This window comes from Daphnia pulicaria, chromosome 7 (assembly GCF_021234035.1).
Source record: "Daphnia pulicaria isolate SC F1-1A chromosome 7, SC_F0-13Bv2, whole genome shotgun sequence".
Classification (NCBI taxonomy): Eukaryota; Metazoa; Arthropoda; class Branchiopoda; order Diplostraca; family Daphniidae; genus Daphnia; species Daphnia pulicaria.
The window spans coordinates 3690354-3714867 of NC_060919.1; the positions used below are offsets into that span (position 1 = coordinate 3690354).

General features: G+C 38.7%; 6 protein-coding genes and 1 long non-coding RNA gene across 12 annotated transcripts in view; 1 reads left to right on the forward strand and 6 right to left on the reverse strand.

Moving 5' to 3' along the window:
* The window catches only part of LOC124349426 (glucose dehydrogenase [FAD, quinone]-like), a 211430-nt gene extending 210222 nt beyond the window's left edge, over positions 1-1208 (reverse strand). For both annotated transcript variants that reach the window (XM_046800012.1, XM_046800011.1), the window contains exons 1-5: positions 1190-1208; positions 1027-1095; positions 850-965; positions 649-790; positions 333-575 (exon numbers count right to left, since the gene is read on the reverse strand). The gene's annotated coding sequence lies outside the window, so the exon portion shown is untranslated. The remainder of the gene's footprint in view (positions 1-332; positions 576-648; positions 791-849; positions 966-1026; positions 1096-1189) is intronic.
* Positions 32-11479, reverse strand: LOC124348507 (methyl farnesoate epoxidase-like). The gene is made up of 13 exons (XM_046798734.1): positions 11468-11479; positions 11137-11377; positions 10899-11032; positions 10794-10842; positions 10643-10746; positions 10464-10578; positions 10314-10382; positions 10137-10245; positions 9956-10073; positions 9886-9889; positions 9746-9829; positions 9506-9665; positions 32-409 (listed from the first exon to the last, which is right to left on the reverse strand). Exons 1-13 carry the CDS (start codon positions 11477-11479, stop codon positions 385-387), a joined length of 1224 nt encoding a protein of 407 aa, XP_046654690.1. The 3' UTR covers positions 32-384.
* Positions 3133-4673, reverse strand: LOC124349996 (repetitive proline-rich cell wall protein 1-like). 3 transcript variants are annotated; one of them, XM_046800965.1, is made up of 5 exons: positions 4545-4673; positions 4042-4477; positions 3724-3954; positions 3539-3647; positions 3133-3478 (listed from the first exon to the last, which is right to left on the reverse strand). In XM_046800965.1, exons 2-5 carry the CDS (start codon positions 4045-4047, stop codon positions 3246-3248), a joined length of 579 nt encoding a protein of 192 aa, XP_046656921.1. In that variant the 5' UTR covers positions 4048-4477; positions 4545-4673; the 3' UTR covers positions 3133-3245. The 3 variants fall into 3 exon arrangements, with proteins under 3 accessions (XP_046656921.1, XP_046656920.1, XP_046656919.1); XM_046800964.1 differs by having other exon boundaries at positions 3133-3493; XM_046800963.1 differs by having other exon boundaries at positions 3133-3647.
* LOC124349659 (methyl farnesoate epoxidase-like) lies at positions 4702-8948 on the reverse strand. Its single transcript, XM_046800430.1, has 10 exons — positions 8809-8948; positions 7021-7042; positions 6584-6826; positions 6100-6518; positions 5920-6034; positions 5769-5837; positions 5583-5691; positions 5395-5512; positions 5199-5340; positions 4702-5109 (listed from the first exon to the last, which is right to left on the reverse strand). Exons 1-10 carry the CDS (start codon positions 8872-8874, stop codon positions 4925-4927), a joined length of 1488 nt encoding a protein of 495 aa, XP_046656386.1. The 5' UTR covers positions 8875-8948; the 3' UTR covers positions 4702-4924.
* A 1127-nt stretch (positions 11480-12606) lies between the features above and the next one.
* Positions 12607-15087, reverse strand: LOC124350415. Of its 2 annotated transcripts, none has more exons than XR_006920923.1 (4): positions 14873-15087; positions 14614-14702; positions 14194-14412; positions 12607-12654 (listed from the first exon to the last, which is right to left on the reverse strand). It is a non-coding gene; the product is annotated as an uncharacterized LOC124350415 (long non-coding RNA). The 2 variants fall into 2 exon arrangements; XR_006920922.1 differs by lacking the exon at positions 12607-12654 and adding an exon at positions 12971-13054.
* On the forward strand, positions 12619-13920 carry LOC124350019 (sorting nexin-4-like). Of its 2 annotated transcripts, none has more exons than XM_046800995.1 (4): positions 12619-12907; positions 13014-13163; positions 13244-13327; positions 13402-13920. In XM_046800995.1, exons 1-4 carry the CDS (start codon positions 12902-12904, stop codon positions 13765-13767), a joined length of 606 nt encoding a protein of 201 aa, XP_046656951.1. In that variant the 5' UTR covers positions 12619-12901; the 3' UTR covers positions 13768-13920. The 2 variants fall into 2 exon arrangements, with proteins under 2 accessions (XP_046656951.1, XP_046656950.1); XM_046800994.1 differs by having other exon boundaries at positions 12621-12907; positions 13396-13920.
* A 5811-nt stretch (positions 15088-20898) lies between the features above and the next one.
* On the reverse strand, positions 20899-23915 carry LOC124349701 (methyl farnesoate epoxidase-like). Its single transcript, XM_046800496.1, has 10 exons — positions 23761-23915; positions 23420-23662; positions 23122-23352; positions 22128-22318; positions 21949-22063; positions 21807-21875; positions 21633-21741; positions 21450-21567; positions 21237-21378; positions 20899-21155 (listed from the first exon to the last, which is right to left on the reverse strand). The coding sequence occupies exons 2-10, from the start codon at positions 23592-23594 to the stop codon at positions 20971-20973; spliced, it is 1335 nt and encodes a 444-aa protein (XP_046656452.1). The 5' UTR covers positions 23595-23662; positions 23761-23915; the 3' UTR covers positions 20899-20970.
* Between the last annotated feature and the right edge of the window lie 599 nt (positions 23916-24514).

Consider the following 24514-nt stretch of genomic DNA (forward strand, 5'->3'; position numbering starts at 1 on the left):
AAATTGAAAAACGATAACTACAAAAACGAGCTTTCGTTGGTTCCATGTACTTCAACGTACTAGATGACAAAGCAAGGTCAATGTTCATCCAAGGCAAAATAAAAAAAGTCCTTAAAAATTACATTCAAGAACGCACCAAGCAATAATAAAAAGAAGCCTTATTTACTAATTGCGTTTACGAACCGCTATTCCAATTAAGCAGAAATTAATATTGTGAAATGTGTACCACTGGTACCAGTGGAAGGGGGTATAGTATTATGATTCAAACAAAAGCTCTAGCCAAAGTATAGAGAAAATTCTTTTCTGAAAATAAAAATACGGTCGATTTATACCTTGATTTACTCTCCGTGTTTAAACTTGCCCGAAACTTGCATCGTCGAACTATTACAGAGCGCGTGGAATGACGACAACTTTGAAAGGTTGAGGTCCCATTGGTCCCACTAATCCCATTGCGGGTTCCAATGTCGGCGGCGGTTGGTTTGGAAGAGATTTGAACTCGAACGTTTTCACTAGTGACGCCATGAAAAGGAATACCGTATTTCTAGCCAACGGGTCACCCAAACATACTGGTTTACCTATGATAATAATAAGACAAATTATTTTGTTGAATTTATTTAATTATTGAGAGACCATTTTCGGCCAAATTACCTAGGCCAAAGGGAATGAACGCGTCATTTTTAATCAGTTTTCCTTCTTGATTCAAGTGACGTTCTGGTCGGAAAATTTCCGGCTCTTCCCATGCAGTTGGATCAATGAAAGCTGAGTCCAGATTGATAGCAAGAACACTTCCCTAAAGTAATATCATTGTTTTTAGAATACAAATCACAAACTTTTGAATAAACTTTTAACCTTAGGAATGGTGAAACCTTGAAGTTGTGTATCGTCGTCGGTAATCGGTAACATCGTCCAGCTCGTCACGCATCTTCTGTTGGATTGTTGAATAATTAATCATGAAGAGAATATTCCTACAAAAATAATAATTTAGATATTGTAAATCACATTCGTAAAAAAGAAAATGTAGCTAACCAATGGTACCAGAAGAAGTGTGGGATCCTGGAGCGAAAAGATCCTGAACTATTCCTACTAGCTGCTTTCCTGAACAATACACACATTTACCAACATGTCCGTTATTGTGTCTCTGAATTAACCTAAATTTAAATTAAGTTGAATAACAGGGAAAAGGATTTACTTCCAAAGGTAGAAGAAGAATCCTTTTTCGATTGTTCCTCCATTTCGCCCAAGTAGAAGTCGATGATATCACGAGGGGCATCGATGATCTCGTGGATACATGTTCGTCAATAGTGTCCTGTATCAATAGTGAAGTTCATTTTTTAATTGAGGACTGCTTATTATGTTCCAGAAGTATGTGTCAACAACAAGTACCTGAATTAGTTTTTGTATAGAAATAAACACATGAGTATTCAATCCAAGACGTCTCGGTAGAGATGGGAAAAACCGAATGCAAGGAAGGCTGGAAGTCTGGAGGAGGTAAATTACCAGCCACAGCATTGCCAGCTCGTACAAACTGATCGATTGTTGTCCAATATTGCTTTTACTCAGGAGTCAGGATCGTCCCGCCTCCGACGATTGCCCACAAAATATTGATCACTGACACCGTGAAAATTAATCTGAAATCTACCACGTGTTCGGGATCAGATTGAGCAGCTTCAGTAATATCCGAAATCAGTTCGTTAATTTCTTCCATAATGATCCTCGATCGATGTTTTGCCGAACCCAATTAGATCACGTAAATGACGAAGTGTAAATCTCCGTTGTTCCTGCCAAAAATTGCCATCGACAAACACTAGACCTGCGTTTGAAACGTAACAAATTATTAATAAAAGGTTTGAAAATTGAAAATGGCAATTTTACCTAGTCTTTCCTCAAATGTTCTAGTTTTTAGCATGGCACCGGGAGGTCTAGCTGCCGTTGAGATCGTTATTTTGCAAGGCTTCTTTGGCAGCCTGTGGTTCGACAACCGAAATAAACGGCTGAGTTGGGCCCAAATAAAACCCAGTCGTCTTGGCTAATTTTTGCATCACTTTGAAATGGATTCTTTTTTGGGCATCAATGGCGCATATTTAGCCAAGCAACGGCACTCCTTTGGGACCCGTTTGTTTCAGAGAACGATAAGTTATCAAACAAGAATTGAATATAGGAGACAATAGTATTTTTTTACGTTTTAAAATTCGTGTTACGTGGTGGAAAATTGAGTGGTCGTAAAGTTAACTTGATGAGAAAGAAAATAGCAAGCAATACACAAAATAAAATCAGCAAAATAGTCATCTTGAATATTTAGATACAACTATTTTGAATATCGCCACTATAATACTCGACTGTTTTGAACCGAGGATTTTTCGTGACAGAAGAATTTTCAAGGTTTTTGTTTTATATGGAAATCCTTGAGGGTCTAGTGCTGAAATGCCAAGTCATCCTCACTGCGCTTTTTTTCCCGTTTGGAGTCTATCTGTGTGTCAGCTATTTTTCTTCGAATATTCAACTGATAAAAGTATTTTTCAATTTCTTGATTTTTCCTTTACCAAGCGCTTTTCCGAGCGTATGTTTCGGTATGTTTATACGTTCATAAGCTGCCCATCCACTGAACTCTGAACTGCTATATTCTTCGTAACGGGCGCCCACAATATGATTGATTGCACTTCGCCTGGCCGCCTGCAAAGTTCAGTTGACTGCTAAAGATTAAAAAATGAGAGTTGTATCAAATTAAGACAGCATATAGAAGCTAATCGTGTATAGGTTAATGCGACATCACGAAGGACTTGTGTTTCAAGGCCCAGTTATTACCTCGCGACTCGCGAGCGTTTCAACTCTATAATTCTAGCCAAATGTGCCTGTTCTTATTTTAACTAAACCAAGTCGTGTATACTTTCTCGTCCTTGTCAGACTTGTGTACACAGGTACTAGATTTATGGGCCTATGGCGGAATCGCTGAAATCCCCTGAATTATTTACATTCACTTGGCTGACCCCGATTGGCTTCTTTTTCATCCACTTTGACTTGATGAAATTCCCATCTGTCATCTGTTATTGACAGCTAGAGATAAGAAAATCACGGAAAGCTATATTCCAACTTTCAGTTTAAAAACCGGCTTATTGAAAAAGGCTAATTTTTTTGCTCAGTTGTCTATTAATAAATACTCAATTACATTTTTTTTATAAGCGATCTTTTTAAATAAATAATAATTTAGTCATCTTTAAGTGTAGGATAATACTGCTGTGGGTGATGGCTTAGTATGGAGTATAGGCGGGAGCTTCGTAGACGGGGGCTTCGTAGACGGGAGCAGCGGGAGCTTGGTAAACGGGAGCAGCAGGAGCTTGGTAGGCGGGTGCAGCGGGAGCTTGGTAAACAGGAGCTTGGTAGACGGGGGCAGCAGTGGAGTAAACTGGTGCGGAGTACACCGGAGCAGCGTAGGCGGCCGTGGTGTATTCAGGCTCCTTGTAAGCGGGAGCGGAGTAAGCGGGAGCGGAGTAAGCGGGAGCGTTGTAACCAGGAGCGTTGTAACCGGGAGCGGAGTAAGCGGCTGTTGTGTACTCGGGCTCATTGTAGGAAGGGGCGGCATAGGTGGTCGTGAGCTCGATACTGCTGGCCTCGCCGGATTCGTTGGATTCGTTGGATTCAGACGCAGCAGTCTGAAATTATGGCCATTCAGTAATCAATTACAATTTAGATTTAAACACTGAATCTTCGAGAAAATTCAACTCTTACGTATTCCTCAGTGGTGTATTCGGGATCGGAGTAAGATGAGGAAGATGTCGAATATTCAGGTGCGGAGTAAGAGGAAGAAGATGTCGAGTAGACCGGTGCGGAGTAAGTTGTGGTGTAGACCGGCTCGGAATAAGCGGGTGGCGAAGTGGAGTACACCGGCGCCGGTGCGTTATAAACGGGTGCGCTGTAGGTTGCAGCGGCGGTGGCGAGGAGAGCGGCGAAAATGATGAACTGAATAATACAATCAAACATCAAGATAATTCAAACAAATTTCAAACATACAAAAGATAAAGAGCTGCTCTGCCACTGCGATTTTACCTGCATGTTGGAGGAGTAGTTGAGAGGATTGAATCAGCTGAAGAACTGTGATTTACAAGCCAGCCGGCCAACGATTTTATACCAAATTGGCAGTGATGACAAACGGTGCAGGAGGCGGTACACTGCATCGCACGATAGGTTGATTGAGCGAAAGTAATTCGCCAAAAATGGGTTAGCAGGATGAATGCACAAAAAATGAAACATCTAGATGCAGATTATTGCACTCTCGCACTCGGCACATTTGTCCATGAAAATTTGGGAATCGCAGCAGAAGTGAAGGGGCGTTATAGTGATTAGCCTATACCCTATCGAATATATTGAATTGCAACAGTGATATGACATTATACATGTCGATAGGAATAGTTGATTTGCCCGAAAGAGATTGGTCTTTTAAGAATTGATTTTTACGATAGTCGGACAAACCTTCACCCGCAGCCTATAAACAAAACAAAAAACCAGTTAACCATTTACAATCGAGTGATTACGTCATAACACGGACTTACCTCAGCAATCCACCCGTTTTGAATCAAGTTCAACTGCTGACGTGCACGAGTCTGGAAGAAAAAAAAAACAATTAAATCACCACAACAAATGACTTTCGCTTTGTAGTTTAGAACAGATAACGCGCGAAAAAACGCAAAACATCTATCAAGATTCAAGAAACTTTCAAGGTTTTTTTTTTTTTTTACTCTGTTGCCCAATATTACAGTTTTCTAGTTGGGCCTCACACAAACAAATACACGAATAAAAAACACCGTCTGGGATTTTCCGTACGAATGGCGGACTCTGGGTTAGCTTGATTACGTGTAACTTTACTTGCGCCTGCTATAGCGTAGGTATGTAATGTTACCAAGTCTTATTTTAAAGTTAATGTAATTTTTTTTCAGTGGACCAGAGGAACTACAACGGCTTTGAATGGTTGGGGGCTCGAAACTAGTCCGACAATGGGTTCCAGTGTCGGCGGCGGTTTGTTCGGCAGAGATTTGAATTCGAACGTTTTGGCGAGGGCTGCGGTGAACAGAAAAACCGTGTTCCGAGCCAACGACTCACACATACAGATTCGTTTCCCTAGAAAAATCAAAGAATTTAGAAAAAAGCTATTGAAATAATAATTCAGTTAGAAATCTGAAAACAAAAACAAAAAACAAATGTAATACCCATGCCAAAAGGAACGAAGGCTTGGTTTCTGAACAGTTTTCCGTCGGCGTCCAGGTGACGTTCTGGTCGGAAATTTTCTGGATCTTGCCACATTTCAGCATCTCGCAGCACTGAGTTGAGATTGATCGAAACAATGCTTCCCTGTTTAGAATTTAAAATTGCTTGTCGTGGAAAATTCAAGATGATGGTCATTACTTTGGGAATGGTGAATCCTAAAAGTTGCGTTTGGTTCATGGCAAGATGGGGAACACCCAGTGCAACTACGTTAGACATCCTCAATACTTCCATAACAAACGCCTCGGTAAAGGGCAAACTATAAAATAAAAAACAAAACAAATTTGATTGTATAATTAGATTTGTTACTTCTGCCAATCTTTGCTAACCTAGCGCGATGTGCGAGTGACGGCAGAGAATCGCCACAAACATTTTTAATTTCTTCACGCATCTTCTGTTGTATGGCTGGATAATTAATCATGTAGAGCACCGTATATCCTGCATCCGATAAATATGATGACAAAACTGGGATGTTATAAATTAAAAAACAAAAAGGAAATAAGGAATCAACTTACCAATCGTCGCTGACGAGGTGTCAGAGCCTGCAGTGAATAGATCCTGTACTAAAATTATCAGTTGCTTTTCTTCACGAAAGCATATTAAATATTTAAAGTTATTAAATTACATTTTCAAGCTAATAAAAATAAATAATAATTAAGAAATTACTGGTGAAAGTAGAATCTTTTTCCGATGGCTCTTCCATTTCGTCCAAATAGGCGTCGATGAAATCACGAGGGGCATCTCCCTTTGACCTGGTGGCAATGTGTTCGTCGATCGATTTCTATTCGTCAACAAATTTTATTGAAATGATATCGTAGAATTTTGTCCAAATTGAAAGGGTATTACCTCAATAAATTGTTGAACGGGAAGACATAAGTCGCCATTAATACCAAGCTTACCAGGTAGAGAAGGGAAAAGTCGAATGAGAAATGCTGGGATAGGAAGAAGGGCTCGAATATTTCCACATTTGAGAAATTGGGCGAGATTGTTCAAGAGCTTCTTGAACTCCAGGTTGTCCCGCTGAAATCGTTTGCCTCCAATAATTACCCATAAAATGTTGAACACCGACACTGTGAAAATGGCTTTGAAATCGACTACGTGATCGGGATCGGATTTGGCAGCTTCAGTAATATCCAAAACCAAGTCGCTTATCTCGTCCATCATCTGATTCTCGATGTACGTCTTTCCGAATCCAAGATCACGAAAATGACGCAACGTGAATCTCCGTTGTTCTTGCCAAAAATCGCCGTCCACCATTACTAAACCTAAAAATTCCGGACAGAAAAACCATTTTAAGGATCAATTTCACACTGAGTTCTAATCAAATTACCAAGCTTCTCCCCAAACGATCTGCTAATAATGACTGTACCCGACGGTCTGCCGTTTAGGTCGTTATTCAGCAGTGCTTCTTTGGCAGCCTGTTTCCCGTCAACAGAAATAAACGGCTGAGTTGGTCCCAAATAGAAACCAATTACCGGTCCGTATTTCTTAGCCATCTTCTGCAGGGTGCTGAAGAATGGTTTATTCGTTGGGAAAAAAGGCGCAAAGCCCAGGAAAGGCATTCCTCTTGGTCCTATTAAACAATAAAAATCAAAAATATTTATACTATTTCCATGGAACACGCAAATCAAACGCTGAAAAATGATTTGTTAGCAATAATTGCAAATAACGTGTTTATCCGTTTTGTTTGAGAAACCAAGAGGTTGTTGAACAAGCATTGAGTTTAGTGGAAAATAGCAATTGTTTAAGTTGTCAAATTCATGTTACCTGGTGGGAAATTGTGCGGTCGTATGGGGTGCCGTTGTACCTTTTTACCAACAAAGAAATATTAAACAATAAATTAAACATTATAATAACTTAAATCAATCGTGATCTTATATTCTAACAGAAATCTAACATTCATTACACAATTCTAACATTTATTTAACATTCATTAAACACCAATAACGCTGAGGTAACACTCTTTTGATTCAAATAAAACATACAAAATGAAATGTAAAATTAATCAAACCATCTATCGATTAACATTAGAGAAAACAACCAATCTTTCGGGTAAGCTATTATTTAATAAACCATGTATAGGCAAACCTAACATTAAATCAAACATCATTCGCAATCTAACAGATAAATTAATTGCGATAAATTAATCAATCATGTAATCAAACAGTTTATTTTAATAACAATTTTAAGGAAATGGATATGGTTAACATTTTGAAAATGAATATTTAATTCTATTCCTTGAATCAATCAATTAACAAATGAAGTGTAGAGGCTAAGCTAAAAATTAGAAATAAAGAATCATTAAAATTGTAATGTAATTGAAGTTTGAAAAACAATTAAGGAATCAGCAAAGCGTTTATTTGTTGGGTAATAGACTCATTGGCTTTGTTGAATACTTCTCTGTCAGGCCACTAGAGGCATCCTAAAATAACAGAAGTCCGCAAAAGTACTCATACGCACGTAGTAGCCTACTCATATCATATATACGCAACCGTCCGCATCAAGCAAAATTTGTCCCGCTCATATAATAGGGCGAATTAAAATAGACGTGGAAACTCAGCGAGAGGACTCCAACAAAAAGAAAAAAACAACGAACATGGCAGGATTTCTAGATAGTTCCACAAAATTGTAGGAAAATGCATTCATGCATTTTTTCCGTGCCGATATCGAAAGCTATCACCGGAAATCTGGAGAAATTGTCCCATCACAGTTGCGCATATTGGTTGCATTTATTCGTTTTTATATCACGATTTCTGATACAAAATATATTTGGGAACGTGGATTTAAAATTTTTATTCGTTATCAGAAAATAATTTTCATATTAAAACGAATGTGAACCAACACGCGCGAATCCCTGGACACGTTCCACCAGTGCATTTTCAAAAATAAAATTTTTTTTTTTATGACTTACGCACCTTGTTTGCTACTTTAAAAGTTGTCCCTGATCTCTGCGTGAAGCAAGTCAATTTCCCGATTCCTTATTTCTGGTACATGTTTACGATCTGAAAATTTTTTTCGTAAAAATGATGGGGGTGAATGGGGATGATGGTAGATCGCCATTCTAGATATAACGAAATGGCATGAAATATAATGAAAATCAAGTACATAAATTAAATTACAAAATTAGAAGTGCAACAGCATCATAATTGGTGTTTTGTGTTGCGTGATTCTGACCGCGACAAAGTTTAAAAAAGGGGCGGGGAGAAAAGAATGGAGGCAAAACCGTTTGCCATATCCCATATGAGTTGTTAATGCTCCGGGGTTAGTATAGACTACATTATATCTGAATTTTTGTTTTATTTTTTAATTTGCCCGATTTAATAATAGATAATAGGTTTGATGCAGGTTTACGGAGCTATTATTTTACATTTGATTTTAAGGTTAGGTTTGATTGCAAGTTAGATTTGATAAATCTAATATCCCAGGTTTGGCGCTATGTTACCCTTTGATGTTTGTTTAGATAAGTGTTTTATATAATGTTATTTGTTTAATTATAGATTGATGTTAAATGATAGGTTTGTTGTTAAAAAGGTACAACGGCACCCCATACGGTCGCAAAGTTAACTTGATGAAACAGAAAATAGCAAGCAGCACATAAAACAAAATCAGTAAAATAGACATCAATTTAGTTGTGACTAATTCGAATATCGCTACTATACTCCTCGACTGATCTGCGGGTTATTGAACTGAGGATTCTGTGATAAGAATTTTTTTAAATTTTTGTTTTATATATAAATGCTGTACGTACATGAAAATCCCCTGAGGCGCTCTAGTGCTGCAGTACCAAACCATCCTCACTGTGCAGTATTCCGATAGGAGTGTTTGTTTGTGTCAAATATTCCACTATGCGATAAAGTATTCTTCAGTTTCTTGACTTTGGACTTTTCGCTTCCCCAAACGCTTTTTGAGCGTAAATCTTCTGTAACGGCCGTCATTCTACAGCCAATCTTTAGCTGTCATCTGGATGTCTGAACTACTTGCGCTGTTCAGTTGGTGGCTAGGGAAATAAAATGAGAGTTATTTCAATGTAGAGTAAGAAAAGAAAGAAGGAAATTGTATATTAGTTAATAGACATCACAAATTAAGTTGTTTTGACAACACCGGCTGGGATTTTCCGTACGAATGTCGGATACTGGTTAGGTCAATTATGTACAAGAACCGTTATGTTATTGGGTACATTGCTATAATAATATTCTAGCACCTTTTCTAAAGTTTGTGTACATTTTTTCAGTGAACCAGAGGGACTACAACGGCTTTGAAAGGTTGGGGCCCTGAAACAAATCCGATTGTGGGTTCCAATGATGGCGGCGGTTTGTTTGGCAGAGATTTGAATTCGAACGTTTTGGCGAGGGCTGCGGTGAATAGAAAAACCGTGTTTCGAGCCAGAGACTCACCCAGACAAATTCGTTTCCCTAAATATAATAGAAGTGAATATTAGAAAAGCGTCAAAATTATTTGTGTCTGTAAAATAATTCGCGTCTGAAAATTATACCAATGCCAAAAGGAGTAAAGGCTTCGCTTTTGACCAGTTTTCCATCGGCATCAAGGTGACGTTCTGGTCGGAAATTTTCTGGATCTTACCACGTTTCGGTGTCTTGCAGCATAGAGTTGAGATAGACCGAAACTATATGCTTCCCTGTTCCGAATTTTTAATTGATTATTCAACTAATGATTTAATTACTTTGAGTTTTTGGTACTATACTTTGGGTATGGTGAATCCTAGAAGTTGCGTTTTTTTCATGGCAAGGTGGGGAATACCTAACGGAGCTACGCTAGACATTCTCATGACTTCCGTAATGAACGCAACGGTTAATGGCAAACTATAAAACGTGTTAAACATTTGAATGGATTGAATCTGTTTTTTTTACTTCTCACAATCTTACCTAGCGCGATGTGCTAGTGACGGAAGAGAGTCGCCACAGACATTTTCTAGTTCTTCACGCATCTTTTGTCGGATGGATGGATAATTAATCATAGAAAGAACCGCAAAACCTAAATGAAAAGTAGACGATAAAAAAGTCAACATAAAAATTACATTAGAATGGCAAATCAATTTATACCAATCGTCCCCGACGAGGTGTCGGAGCCTGCAGTGAATAGATCCTGTATCGAAGCAATCAGCTGCTTTTCTGCAAATCAGTAAGTAAAATATTTAAACTTATTTAATAAAATGCCAACCAAAGTGCAAGGAAAAATAAAACGAATTTTACTGGTGAAAGTCGAATCATTTTCCAATTGTTTCTCCATTTCGTCCAAGTAGACGTCGATGAAATCACGAGGGGCGTCACCTTTCGATCTCGTGGCAACATGTTCGTCAATCGATTCCTAATATTCGTTAACAATTTACAATCGGTTTAGAATGATTTAAGGCACTATTCATAACAAAAACCTCGATGAACTGCTGAATGGGAACAAACAATTCGTCCTTAAGACCAAGGCGGCTAGGTAGAGAAGGAAACAGGCGAACGAGAAATGCCGGGACAGGAATGACGACTTACGCAATATTTCCATCTCGGAGAAATAGATCAACGTTGGCTAACAGTTGTTTAAACGCCGGGTCGTCTCGCTGAAATCTTTTGCCTCCAATAACTACCCATAAAATGTTGAACACTGACACGGTGAAAATGGCTTTGAAATCGACTTACGTGATCGGGATCGGATTTAGCAGCTTCGGTAATATCCAAAATTAGGTCGCTAATCTCGTCCATCATCTGATCCTCGATCGATGTCTTTCCATACCCAAGGTCACGTAAATGGCGTAACGTGAATCTCCGGTGTTCTTGTCAAAAATCGCCGTCAACAAACACTAAACCTGTAAACATTTCATCATAAAATTGCGCAAGGTTCACAAGTTTTCTTCAATTACCTAGGTTCTCTCCGAACGTTCTACTTTTAAGGAGTGTACCCGACGGCCTGCGGCAGGCCGCCTGCCGTTCAAGTCATTATTATGCAGAGCTTCTTTGACAGCCTTTTTCCCGTCCACAGAAATGAAAGGCAAAAAGGGTCCCAAATAGAAACCAGTTACAGGCCCATACGCCTTAGCCAATTTCTGAATGACTCTGAAGAAGGGTTCATTTTTCTGGCAGAAAAGGAGCAAAGCCAAGCAAAGGCACTCCTCTTGGGCCTGAAAGCAAGAATTTGATCAGAGATTATTTGCAAATTTCTCTGGACTTCCTTAATCAAGCAATTTTTCTCTACGATGCCATGCAAATACTTGAAAATTCATTAAAGGAAATACGTTAGTCGCAATTGATCTTACCTGGTGGAAAGTTGGAGGGTCGCAACGAAAGCTTAACGAGAAAAACAATCAACAATACGCAAATGAAAATCATCAAAATAGCCATTTTAAAATTTGTTACACTGACAAAGAAAAATGAAGTCCTGCTTGGTTGTTTGGCCAGTCTCTTCTTGAATACGAATTTATATGTTTCTTATTGAAATTAAAGTTGAAACGCATCGTCACGGTGTTCTAGACATAAATAAAAACAACCAGTTTATGAGCGAGGAAGATAAAAGTGAAATCTCGCATGTCTGATCTGGTTGATTAGACGCAATGTGTGCAATGGACTTTCATTATCTGCTATTGGTTCAAGAAACCAAATGTAAACTAGCTCTCCCCTTTCAATTACTTATTAATGCTTCATTTTCGTTAGTGATGCAATTTACATATAAGAGTAATTTGCATAATCTGACGTTAAAAAATATCGAATGAGCCACGGTCTATGTTGAATGATCCATGAACGAAAGTTTTACCCTCTGCTTCTTTGCTATTCGATCGATGTCATTGCCTTTGTAGCTGAGCTCGTCTATCACATCGTCACATCTCGTGTCACCGATTCTCATCTGCTCAAAGTCCAACGAGGAGGTGCTGCCGGTGTGGCGGCAGATCCCTCTTGGTCACAAAGTTTTACTAGTTGCACTTTACTTGAAGTGTTTAAAGTTAAAATGTTTTCGAATTTGACTATATACCCACAGACAAAGTTGTGAGGTACAAAAACCGGACCTGATCTGCATTCGTTCTACAAATGAGTTTTTTTTTAATGAACCCTTACTAATAAGAAAAACAAAAAATGGCAAGAGAAAACAATTCGAACGCCTAGCTCAGGAATAATCGTAAGCTCTGTTTTACATCACGATTTATAATCAACCACCACCCAATAGAAAAAAAAGGAAAAGTAGAGACAAATTTGTCCTACCTTTGAGCCTAGGAAGTACGGCCAGGCATCCATCCACAAGTGCTTCATCCATCCGCTGAAAAAAGTTGATTCCACCAAGCGGGATAGGAATACACCCAGGCGTCCTCGTGAATACCCCACACTCACAAGGGTGTGTACGAGGTCCCGTGTCACTTTAGCTGGACCCGAATTCCATTCACCAGGTGCTCCAGTTGCCGTTGACGAGCTGAGATTGAAAGCACCGATTTGGGGGAACTTTTTTGGATTATTGGGCAACTGAAGTCAAACTTGTTTACCATTTTTAACAAGAACAATTGCGCTTTCTCAAATGTCTCTTTTCGCATGGGGATGAGATATGCGCCTACAAAAATGGTGGCTTTGTATAAAAGACGGCACAGTCACTGTCAAATGCTCAGTCAAACCAACAACTGTCTTGAACTATCTTCACCAAATCACTGTTCTGATTTTCCAGTATGCAGGTAAAATTTAATTTAATAATATTTATTTCTATACAGTCGTACCCCCCCCCCCCCCAAAAAAAAAACACGATTGCATTACGTCGTCTAAATATTCTGGTAATTTCAGTTCCTTATCCTCGCTGCTTTGTTGGCTGCATCTGCCGCGTCCTATAATAACAATAACGCGCCGGGTTACTTTGGATCGCTGGCTTACTCCAACCCAGCCACTTCTGAACCCAATTATCACACATCAGTTAACTGGGTTAACTCCGAACCGGTACGATGAACATTTCAAGACTACACACTTTCGCGTAATATACAAATAAGATTCTATTAAACAATTCCCATGAATTGTAGGTTTATTCCACACCGGCTACCCCCGTCCTAACTTATTCTGCACTAAAGGTTGACAACGTTTCGCCTGTCTCTGCAGCCTACGCCGTAACTACAAACACATTACAAAATTTAACGGTAATTTAACGCTTCACTCTTTTTCGCATGCCATACAGTTTCAGACTGCTAAAGCCTATGCAAATGAAGACAATGAAGAACACGACGAAGAGGATGAAGATAATGACGATGAGGATACTGAGACTAAAAGTGAATCAGAATCTACCGATGGCAAAAACAATAAGGATTCCGGTGATGAAAATGTATACGCTACTTCGGCCGTTGGTGCTGAATATGAGGATGAGCACACAACTGCCAGCACTCACGTTATTACCTCGGCTTACAAAGAGCCCGATTACAGCGCAACGTCCATCCCCGCCGTGGTTGTCTCTACTCCGGCCTATCAAATTCCACCTACCACCGCCGTTCCGGTTTACGTAGCTGAAGAGAAAATCTTGCCTTATTATTGGCTGCGCCCGGGTTATTACTAGAGTTCATTTTAACGAAAAAAAAGTTTACATATTTTTTTCAAGAGCACGCTAAATTTCCTACGGCCATACTAATCTTGTGCTACTTATTATGTGTAATATTCCTACTATATAAAAATATATCAGTTTTGCTAACAATAAAGAATATTATCCTGACGTTAAGTATTGCTGCATATTGCCCAATCAGGAGGTGGCAGGTCCCTCTAAACCACACAACTACAGACAATTGAGGTACAAAAACCGGACCTGATCTGCAGTAGTTCTACAAAGATTTATTTAACAAACCCTGAGTATAAGCAAAAATAACAAGAGAAAACAGTTTCAGTCAAACTCATATAGCTCAGGAATCATATCGTACTCAGTGCTGACGATTTATAATCAACGCTCCCAAATAGTCAAAAAGGAAGAATGGTGATAAATTTGTCCTACCTTTAAGCCTGGGAAATACGGCAAGGCATCCACAGTTGCTCCGTCCTCTGAAGAGTTGAATCCACCAGGCCGAATAGGGAAAAGGGCATCCTCGTGAATACCCCCACACTCACATGGGTGCACACGAGGACATTTAAAGAAAGGGGAATAAGAAGAGATCCGTAATTTGGACGACATCGGTTGTTTCTCCAATCAAAAGGGATGCCGGATGCTGTTTATCTAAATTTAAAAGAAATTAGTTATGAAAAATATTGCCAGAAATAACAAGTAAAAAAAAAGTTGAAAATGAGACAGTGAGTAAAACCTAGCTCATAATAAACAAGAGAATTAAAGGTTTCCATGTAATACACTGCAATTATGCAATGCATCACTAGAATATCTCTCAGATCACATGTCAATAAAAGTATTGAAAATCATTACCCGATACTGCTGAGACAGTGCTGTAGATGACACATTCAGCACAAGCCTGGCATATCTTATGGTTTTTATGGCTGGTTCAGGCGTAAAATCTGAAAAAAAGGAAAAGGTTACACAGTGCAAACAAACTGCCATGCATCGACAAGGGGCTTCCATGATAAATGCTAGTCAGAAACAAAAATTTAACAAATTTTGAACAGTTTCGGAACTCCTTTTTGAGCTCCAATAATCATTGCAACAGCATTCTTTGTTTTATTTTTACCTGCCAAACAGCAGGGAATGTGTACTGAGCGATTCTATAAAGAGACGCGACCGTAGATGGAAGGACGACCACATTTTTATAATTTTATAGGTTGTGCTATTTTTCGTGCAACCACGACTTTTGCTACGTCCTTCGTTTCCCAATAGTGTTCTTTCAGCAGGGCTCTTTGTAATCTTCTTTGTCTCTTATTCGAAACTGAACTGTGGTGAACTGATCGAAAGCAGTCAAGCAGACGACACTAATATTCAAATTAGCTATGTTTAAGATATCGATAATTAAAAATCAACCCCTCCCCTAAATCCAAACCGCTCAAAAACGATAATAAAAGCGGAATGAAGAATTTTATCATTGTAACGTATCATCCAATAATTAAATATTTTACTTCTTTTCACCGTAAAGTCTCCCAACAAATTGTTTAAAAATCGACCATCGGAATCCCATCGGAAGCCAATCTGAGAGAATAAGGTAAATTAAATCGAGTAAAATTTGTGTTGGATGTTTGAGTAAAGAATAGAAATATCGCAGTACACCAAATTAAATCAACCAATGACCCTAAGAAATTAATATATTTGTATGCAATAAGCTGCACGAAAGACTCAGAAGAATGCCATGAATGAAGAGAGGATTCAGAATCTCAAAGATTTTAGAGATTCTGCGAGATTCTGAATCAAGTTTTCCCCAAAATTCCGCTAGGGGCGCCACTAGTCCTTGGCCCAGTTTCTGTACAGAAGTATGCACTATGTTACGTAGTGGGCGTACACTCTATGCAGCTTAATGGCATGTAGATCGTATTATATTTAAGATAATTTACTGATAGAAAAAGGTGTAAAATTAGGTTTTGTAGTTTCAAGTAGGGTGTAGTAATCTGATAGTTAGAAATTTGATAGGTTTGAAATAAAAGTCCAGATTATTAATTTTAAAATAAAATATACGGGGAAAATGAACCGCAAGTGACTTTTGCTGGGAATTATTGGCATTTTATCAATAATTTTTTTTAACCATAAATTTGTCCCACCCCATCCTCCATTCATGAGCAGACGAAAAAATGTGTGCGCCACCCAGCGGTGGGAAAAAGGAGGGAAAGTTAAAGAAGATTTAGCGCAACCCATATTTTTACATTTTTCAGTATTTCTAGCGCATTTGTTTTACAATTTGAGCTGTTCAAAGATCAAATTCACTAAATATCTGTAATTTTAGATGGTTTTAGGGTAGTTTAAAGCTAAAAAGGGGGTAAATTTAGTGAGATTCTGGAGATTCTACGAGATTCTATGGGATTCTACGGGATTCTGTGAGATTCTGAAGATTCTACGAGATTCTGAAGATTCTATGAGATTCTGGGGATTCTGGAGGGATTCTAGCCAGGGTGTACGAGGATTCGAGAGAGTTGCCACTAGCAACTTGTAAGAGTAAGTCAAAGCGTCTCACCTTTTATTAAACACCGAACACGTACATACACGTACACAAGCGTTCACTGATAGGGAGGATAGAGAGGAAAAATAGAGAGGGAGAATAAGAATAGAAAGGGAGAATAGAGAGGGAGAATAGAAAGGGAGAATAAAGAGAGGGAGTAGCGAGGGGGAATAGAGAGGGAGAGTAGCTGCTATCGAGCAGCGAGTGGAGGAGACCACGGAGTGGTCGACGACCGGCGGCTGACTGCTCTGCTGCTGCTGGCTGCTGCTACTGCTGATGCTACTGCTCTGCTACCACTGGCGAGGATGTCGTGGCTGCTGGGTTATATACCAGTAGTGTAGCCGGTGTTATTTGGAGATGGCTCCAAATTACACGGTGATTGGGGGAAATTGGATGAGGGGAAAAGGTAGGGGAGACTGGAGTAAAACGGGACGGTTTTCGTTTGCCCCCTATATCTCCCCAACTAATCATTTCATTTCGTTAAAAATTTTTTTTTATGTATTCCCTATTGTAATGTACCCCCCATATTTTTTTCATAATTTTATAATAAACCATTTCCCCGTAAAAGACCTTTAAAGTTTACTCAGATTTATGGGAGGAGCCTATTTTTTGGGGTAAGGGAGGACACTGGGGTGGGTGGTAAGGGACGTCCTCCGTTTTCGCCTTAAAATTCATTTATAAAATTTAAAAAAATTTAAAAAGTGTTCCATTGCATAGACTCTTTGAGTTTATAAATGTTTCAATTAAATTATTGTGTTAATGAACCTTTTTTCTTATATATACAAAAACCCTTATGGAGCAGTAGGACATCCTACGTTGCTAGGATGCCTCTTAAAAATGCTGTAAGCTGATTGGTCCGTAACTGTCCCATTTTAGGCAAAAACAGCTGTCCCGATTTCCCGATTACGACTCTTTTTTTAAAAAGTTCATACTGTCTAAATGAATTGATCTAAAATTCTAATTTTTGTTTAAAACGATCAAGAAATGAATCAGCTTCATTTCCATATTAAATTTACAAGCCATTAGTGTTTATTTCTTTCTATAAACATAAAATGGCGGAGACAAAAATTTCTAAAAAAAACCCGTTTTTTTAGTTTTGTCAATAACTCATGCAGTTATTGACAAAAATCAACCAAATTTCATGCCAAAGTAGATTATACAGATTTACATAACATACTAAAAAATTTTAAAGTTTTATTAACATCTACTATTTTTCCCCCCACTGTCCCTTTTGACCCGGTGTCCCATTTTACTCCAGTCTCCCCTACCCCGAAAGGTTTGACAGTAGTACACATAAGAATACATATGGGTGATAATAAGGTAAAATATGGGTCTGACTCGGCAGAGTCACAGATAACCAATTTTAGATTGGAAGCTGAGGTTGCGGAAAGGGAAAGCGATGTGTGGGGGGGGGGGGGGAAGGATCAATATTAAGGAATACATTACACAACTCCAGAGAACTTCCAATTGTCTGCAATAACGGACCCTACTAACACAGTGATGTACCATGGATATGACTGCAGCGTACTCCCAAGGATAAGGGAGATACAAACAGCATATCCATGGAATGCTTCATGTTTAGGGGAGAACGGGGTCATCTTGGACAAAATTTTTATTTTTCAATTATTTCTTTTTGTATTTATCTTTTATGAAATATTTTTTACATACATTGTAAAGTATCCTCTTGTCTACCTACTATATTTTTTATTTTTTTTTCCGTTTGAAAATAAAGGAGTTGTAACGATTTTTACAAAGTCAATTTTTTGTACCTTCGTGAAAAAACGTGGGGTCAAACTGGACAGGCGATGTCTGAGATTGGACAGTGCTAATTAAGGGCACAATGATCCATGACAAAAATTTTAAAAAAAATATTTTCGAATTCTCCGTCCATTCTTTAGTCATCCACGCTAAAATGGATAAAATCGCGTAAAAAACTTAAGAGTTATGAGTGTTTCTGTAAAGAGGGGGCTAGATTGGACATTTTACGGGAATTTGTGCCCTAAGGCTACTAAGCTCCTCCCACTGCTATAGTTAGCGTTGTCCAAATACACCCCAAAAACTGCTGTCCAATCTGACCCGACTCTACACTTTTTTGTATTTTGCATATATCTTTTAATGTACTTGACATTAAAATGTAATTTTTACGGTAAACATAAAGGAATGAATGCTCTAGTTATATCTATAATTTTTTTTTAAGGTATCACGTTTTTATGTTATTTTATAGCTATTGAAATCGAAAAAAAATTACATCAAACGCCCCTATTTTATTTAATTTGGGATAACGTCCGAAATAATCACGCGATCTCAATAAAAAGTTTATCCCTGATGTAAAACACTAAATTCTACATAAAAAATAAAAAAATATAATTTTATCTTCTGAACTGAGGGAATAATTACATTTGTCCAATATGACCCGTGTCCATCATGACCCCGTTCTCCCCTATCCTTATTTCCCCTTCCCCTCACGTACCATTTGTATGTCCCTTGAATATACCGGTTTGTTACAATCCGGTTTGAATACACAGTATTCTTAAATAACATCCATCTTTGGATATGATTTCTGTTAGAAAATAGGAAATAAAAGTCTCACCCCAGATTTAAACTACTGACCTTCAATTCCGTAGCTCACCTCTCTGACCACTTGACCAACTATTCATACAATTTAGGAACAAATGTTTGGAAGTAATGGAAATTGAGATATTTTTTAGCTTTTTCGTCCACTGTGTACCTAATATGGTTAAACTGTGATGCACATTCTGTGTATGTACCAAATGGTATCACAACAAAATCATACCCCGGGTATATTACTTTGACGTACAATCAGTTTATTAATGAATATACGCTGGTGGATCTACGATGAATATTCTTTATTTGATCCCATCCTAGATCCGAATAAATTTATACCTACGCTATATACTACCGCCCCCCAATTGCGACCTGGATCTATTCATCCCATATTTACCTACATCTTACATGAAGTGGATGGGCCGTGTTGGTAGGGGAACGACGCCGCCAGTAAAAGTGATTCAACTCCTTCTACTTTTCGATGCCTATAGCTATATGATATCGATTGAGTTTTTCTAAAGCAGTCAAACCTAACAGATCCACGTTCCTCATTCCTAATAGCAACAATAGAGACCAAGGAAATAAAAGGGCACATTGAAAGCGTTTGTCCAAATCTACCACTTAAATTTGGACTGATATTCGCAATTAATAGCGTCGTAAATGGGAATTTTTTAACTTTCGAAAAATTATCGTGTTTCTCCATCTCACCCAGTTCTATCAAAATCTCAAAAAAGTATCATGTTCAAAGTCCGTTGAGGCGAATAAATACTTCAAAGCCATTTGAGCTCCTGCCATTAAAGCAACAATCGGCGCGGATTCATCTTCAGCCAGGCTATAAAATGAAACGAGATTAGTGTTGGAAGGAGATGTTAGGTTTTAAAAGAATATACTTACTTGGTGTTTTTTCGAATGACGCGTTCGAATTTGGCTTCTTTTTTGACGTTTTTGAGAGATTTGAGAGAGATTATGGCTTAGGCGTTTCGGAAATATCAGTGGTGAGTGTGGGTAATAGAGGAGATGGGCTGCCACCAGTGGCGGAGGCCTGGCTAGCATCTGATTCGGACTTTTTAGAGGGTTGAGCTGATAGGTGGCGGCCCACTCTCCAGCTGGCGAACCAAAAGCGGATGTTTTTCAGCGAGGCTAGACGGCTGAGTCGGAGATGATTCAGAATTGGGTTTCATTGTAAATTAATCCACGATCTGAAAAATATATAAAACAGTGAATAAAAAAAATCAGAAATCAATATAAATAATTATGACTGGATATGACTGGATACTTATACTGAAACTCGGCAGCGATGACAATGAAGGGCTTCGAATGACGATTGATGTCTGATGTTCTGTCGATAGACAGAGCTATCTTATATACAGACAGATTTCACCCTGATGATCCTTTTTACGCGTATAATAATATTTATCTTAAAGAGGGGGGGGGGGGTAAGAATGGGTTAAGGTGGGATAAAAAGAAAGGGTTTTTAATGGGTTCTAGAAAAAAATTCTGCCGCTGGGCTATGGATGGAAAATGTAACGACATCCCATCCCCTTGCACAGGTAAAAAAGGCCTGCAGCATAATTCGAGTTTGGAACTTGCCGAAAAATACAGCCGTCCTTAACTTTAATTAGAGTTGATTCATTTAACTACAATAATGGGTGATTTGTTTAGAATTTTGTTCCAACTCCGTCTTTTTATTACGCTAGCTTATTTCTCAATCGACCATTTTCCCGCCTGTTTCATATTTTTATCAATTATTCTGAAGCACTGGCTGAACTGTATTGGGTTAATTTTCGGCGGAAGCGGGGAAAAAGTAGAGCAATTTGGTTTTCTCTACAGTTCGTTTTCTCCTGCATCGCTAGGTGGTACAACAGTATGCTGGAAAAAAAGCATAGGCTACCCAACAAAGCAAAAATAAAAACTAATTTTTATTCTATTACCAAACATTACAGTTTCCTAGTAGGGCCTCACACAAACAAATACATAATAAACAAAACACCGTCTGGGATTTTCCGTTCGAATAATGGCGGACTCTGGGTTAAGTTGATAACGGTATAACTTTACTTTTGCCTGCTATAGCGTAGGTATATAATGTTGTTAATTCTTATTTTAAAGTTGATGTAATTTCTTTTTCAGTGAACCAGAGGGACTACAACGGCTTTGAAAGGTTGGGGGCCTGAAACAAATCCGATTGTGGGTTCCAATGTCGGCGGCGGTTTGTTCGGCAGAGATTTGAATTCAAACGTTTTGGCGAGGGCTGCGGTGAACAGAAAAACCGTGTTCCGAGCCAGAGACTCACCCAGACAAATTCGTTTCCCTAATTGTAATAGAAATGAATATTAGAAAAGCATCAAAATTATTCGTGTTGGTAAAATTGTTTGCGTCTCAAAATTATTACCGATGCCGAAAGGAATAAAGGCTTCGTTTCTGAACAGTTTTCCGTCGGCGTCCAGGTGACGTTCTGGTCGGAAATTTTCTGGGTCGTTCCACATTTCGGTGTCTTGCAGCATAGAATTGATATTGACCGATACGATGCTCCCCTTTTTCGAATGTTAAATTGATTAGTAAAATAATTACTTATTTTGGAATATTCTATGTCAGATGGTAGAACTTTTGGTATGTTGAATCCTAGAAGTTGCGTTTCCTTCATGGCAAGATGTGGAACTCCTAATGGAGCTACGCTAGACATCCTCATCCCTTCCGTAATAAACGCATCGGTAAATGGCAAGCTATGCAACGTGATGAAAGTTAATTGATTGCATAAGTGTACATACTACTCGCAATCTTTCCTCACCTAGCGCGATGTGCCAGTGACGGAAGAGAATCGCCACAGACATTTTCTAGTTCTTCACGCATCTTTTGTTGAATGGATGGATAATTAATCATAGAAAGAACCGCAAAACCTAAATGAAAAGTAGATTATAAAAAGGTCGACCCACAAATAAAATTTAAAATGAAATCAATTTACCAATCGTCCCTGACGAGGTGTCGGAGCCTGCAGTGAATAGATCCTGTATCGCAGCTATTAGCTGCTTTTCTGCTCATCACCAATATTTAAAATTAAATTAAAAGTCAACCCAAGTGCAAGGAAAAACAAAACGAATTTTTACTGGTGAAAGTAGAATCTTTTTCCAATTGCTTCTCCATTTCGTCCAAGTAGACATCGATGAAATCACGAGCGGCATCGCCTTTCGATCTCGTGGAAACATGTTCGTCAATCGATTCCTAATATTCGTTAACAAATTACAATCAACTGAGAATATTTCAAGGCACTATTCATAATAAGAACCTCGATGAACTGTTGAATGGGAACGAACAATTCGTCTTTAAGACCAAGGCGACTTGGTAAAGAAGGAAACAGGCGAACGAGAAAGGCTGGAACAGGAATGACGACTTGTGCAATATTTCCACCTCGGAGAAATAGATCAACGTTGGCTAACAGTTGTTTAAACGCCGGGTCGTCCCGCTGATATCGTTTGCCTCCGAGGGGTTGTCAACTCGATCCGAAGGTGTACGGATCTTAAATCCAAAAATCATTTTTTCAGATTTTTGGGATTTTTTCAGATTTTTTCAGATTTTTTCAGATTGCTATAAAGTCTTATTTTACCAGATGGAACACCCATTGATTGACGTGGCTTTACTTTACAGATAATTGTCCAGCGCTGGACAATTTCTTTGCAAACCTCTGACAAAATTTGGAATGTAACTTTGTGCCCAGGTGAAAGTTTGAACTTGGACGGGCACCGTGAAAAGATAGATCCAAATATTTGTAGTTTTTCTTCTTTATTCATAATTTCGAGAACATCAGGATCACCAAGTACATCTCGGATGTACTCTTCAATCATGACAGTTGACTCATTTACTTTAGCCAACGCACGAATTCCACTAAAATTGAGATCGTTAAGTATTTTTTGAATACTTTCAGGTACAATGACCTTGTTTTCTTTTAACAATTCCCATGTTTCGTCATCCTCTCTAGAAATACCAGAATTTATAGAAGTCATTTTTTCCCATAAAAAATTCCTAGCATGGCACTGACAGCAGACAGACCAAGAGACAGACAGAAGCCCAAGGGGAATTATTAACACAGTAAGGGGAATTAGAATCGATAACGAAAAAAATCGATTCTTGTAAAATTTTGTCGATTTATTAAACCAAAATTCTTGGAATTTTGGGATTTTTGGGATTTTTTGATTTTTTGATTTTTGGGATTTTTTTGGGATTTTTTTGAAAAAATCCGAGGGTGTACGAGGATTTTTTTGAGTTGACAACCCCTCGTTTGCCTCCAATAATTGCCCATAAAATGTTGAACACCGACACTGTGAAAATGGCTTTGAAATCGACTACGTGATCCGGATCGGATTTAGCAGCTTCGGTAATATCAGAAATTAAATCGCTAATCTCGTCCATCATCTGATCCTCGATCGATGTCTTTCCAAACTCAAGCTCACGTAAATGGCGTAACGTGAATCTCCGCTGTTCTTGCCAAAAATCGCCGTTGACAAACACTAAACCTGTAAACATTTCATCATAAAATTGCGTACATCAGATTAAGGTTCACAAGCTCTGATATTCAATTACCTAACTTCTTTCCAAACGTTCTACTCATAACGAGTGTACCCGACGGTCTGCCATTCAGGTCGTTATTATGCAGAGCTTCTTCGACAGCCTTATGCCCGTCCACAGAAATGAAAGGCAAAAAGGGTCCCAAATAGAAACCAGTCACAGGCCCGTACGTCTTAGCCATCTTCTGCATGGCTCTGAAGAATGGCTCATTTTTGGGCAGAAAAGGAGCAAAGCCAAGAAATGGCACGCCTCTTGGGCCTGTTGAATTACGTAAAAAATTCATTAGCAAAAATATCTGAGAATAATTTCATCCGCAAAATTTTATTCTCTTCGTTGGAAACTGCAATCGATTTTACCTGGCGGAAAGTTGGAGGGTCGCAACGAAAGCTTGACGAGAAAAGCAATCAACAATACGTAAACCAAAATCAGCCCAATTGCAATTTTGAAATGTGTTATTACACTGACGGGAAAAACAGGTCGGATCCGTCTTTTATACTCTAGCAGGATTTCGGGAGCTCCTTACTGAAAGAAGAAAAAGAAAAACGCATCGTCATGACTCACGATGTTTAACGTAAATAAAACAACAACTACGTATTTGTTTTTTTTTTACGTGAGGATAAAGGTGACGACCCGGTGTCCTATCTGGTTGATAAAACATACTGTTATATACTATCCCAAGTTTTTCGTTATCTGTTATTGTAAAATGGCTGTAATAAATAAAATATCGGTGCCATGGTCTCCTCACGCCATCCTCGCCCACTAGGAGCTCGACAGAATCATGGAATATGGCACCGTCCTCATCACAATCAAGGTGAAGATTCATCTACTGCAATCTGGCTAGGAATAGGTCACATGATTAGTAACTCCCGTGCCACTTAAGGCCCCAACAGCCCGAGGAGGTTTGTTGGGACAACCGCAGATCATATAGGCGCTGGCGAGAATCGAACTCGCAACATTTCGCTTAGAAGATCAATCACTTAACCATCACAGCTACACACCTCGCTGTCAGAACTAGTTTTTATAGGAACTGGTTATAGTAGGTTGTTTTCTCTATACAGTTCGTTTGCTCCTGCATCGCTAGGTGGTGAGACAGTATACCGAAAGCTGATA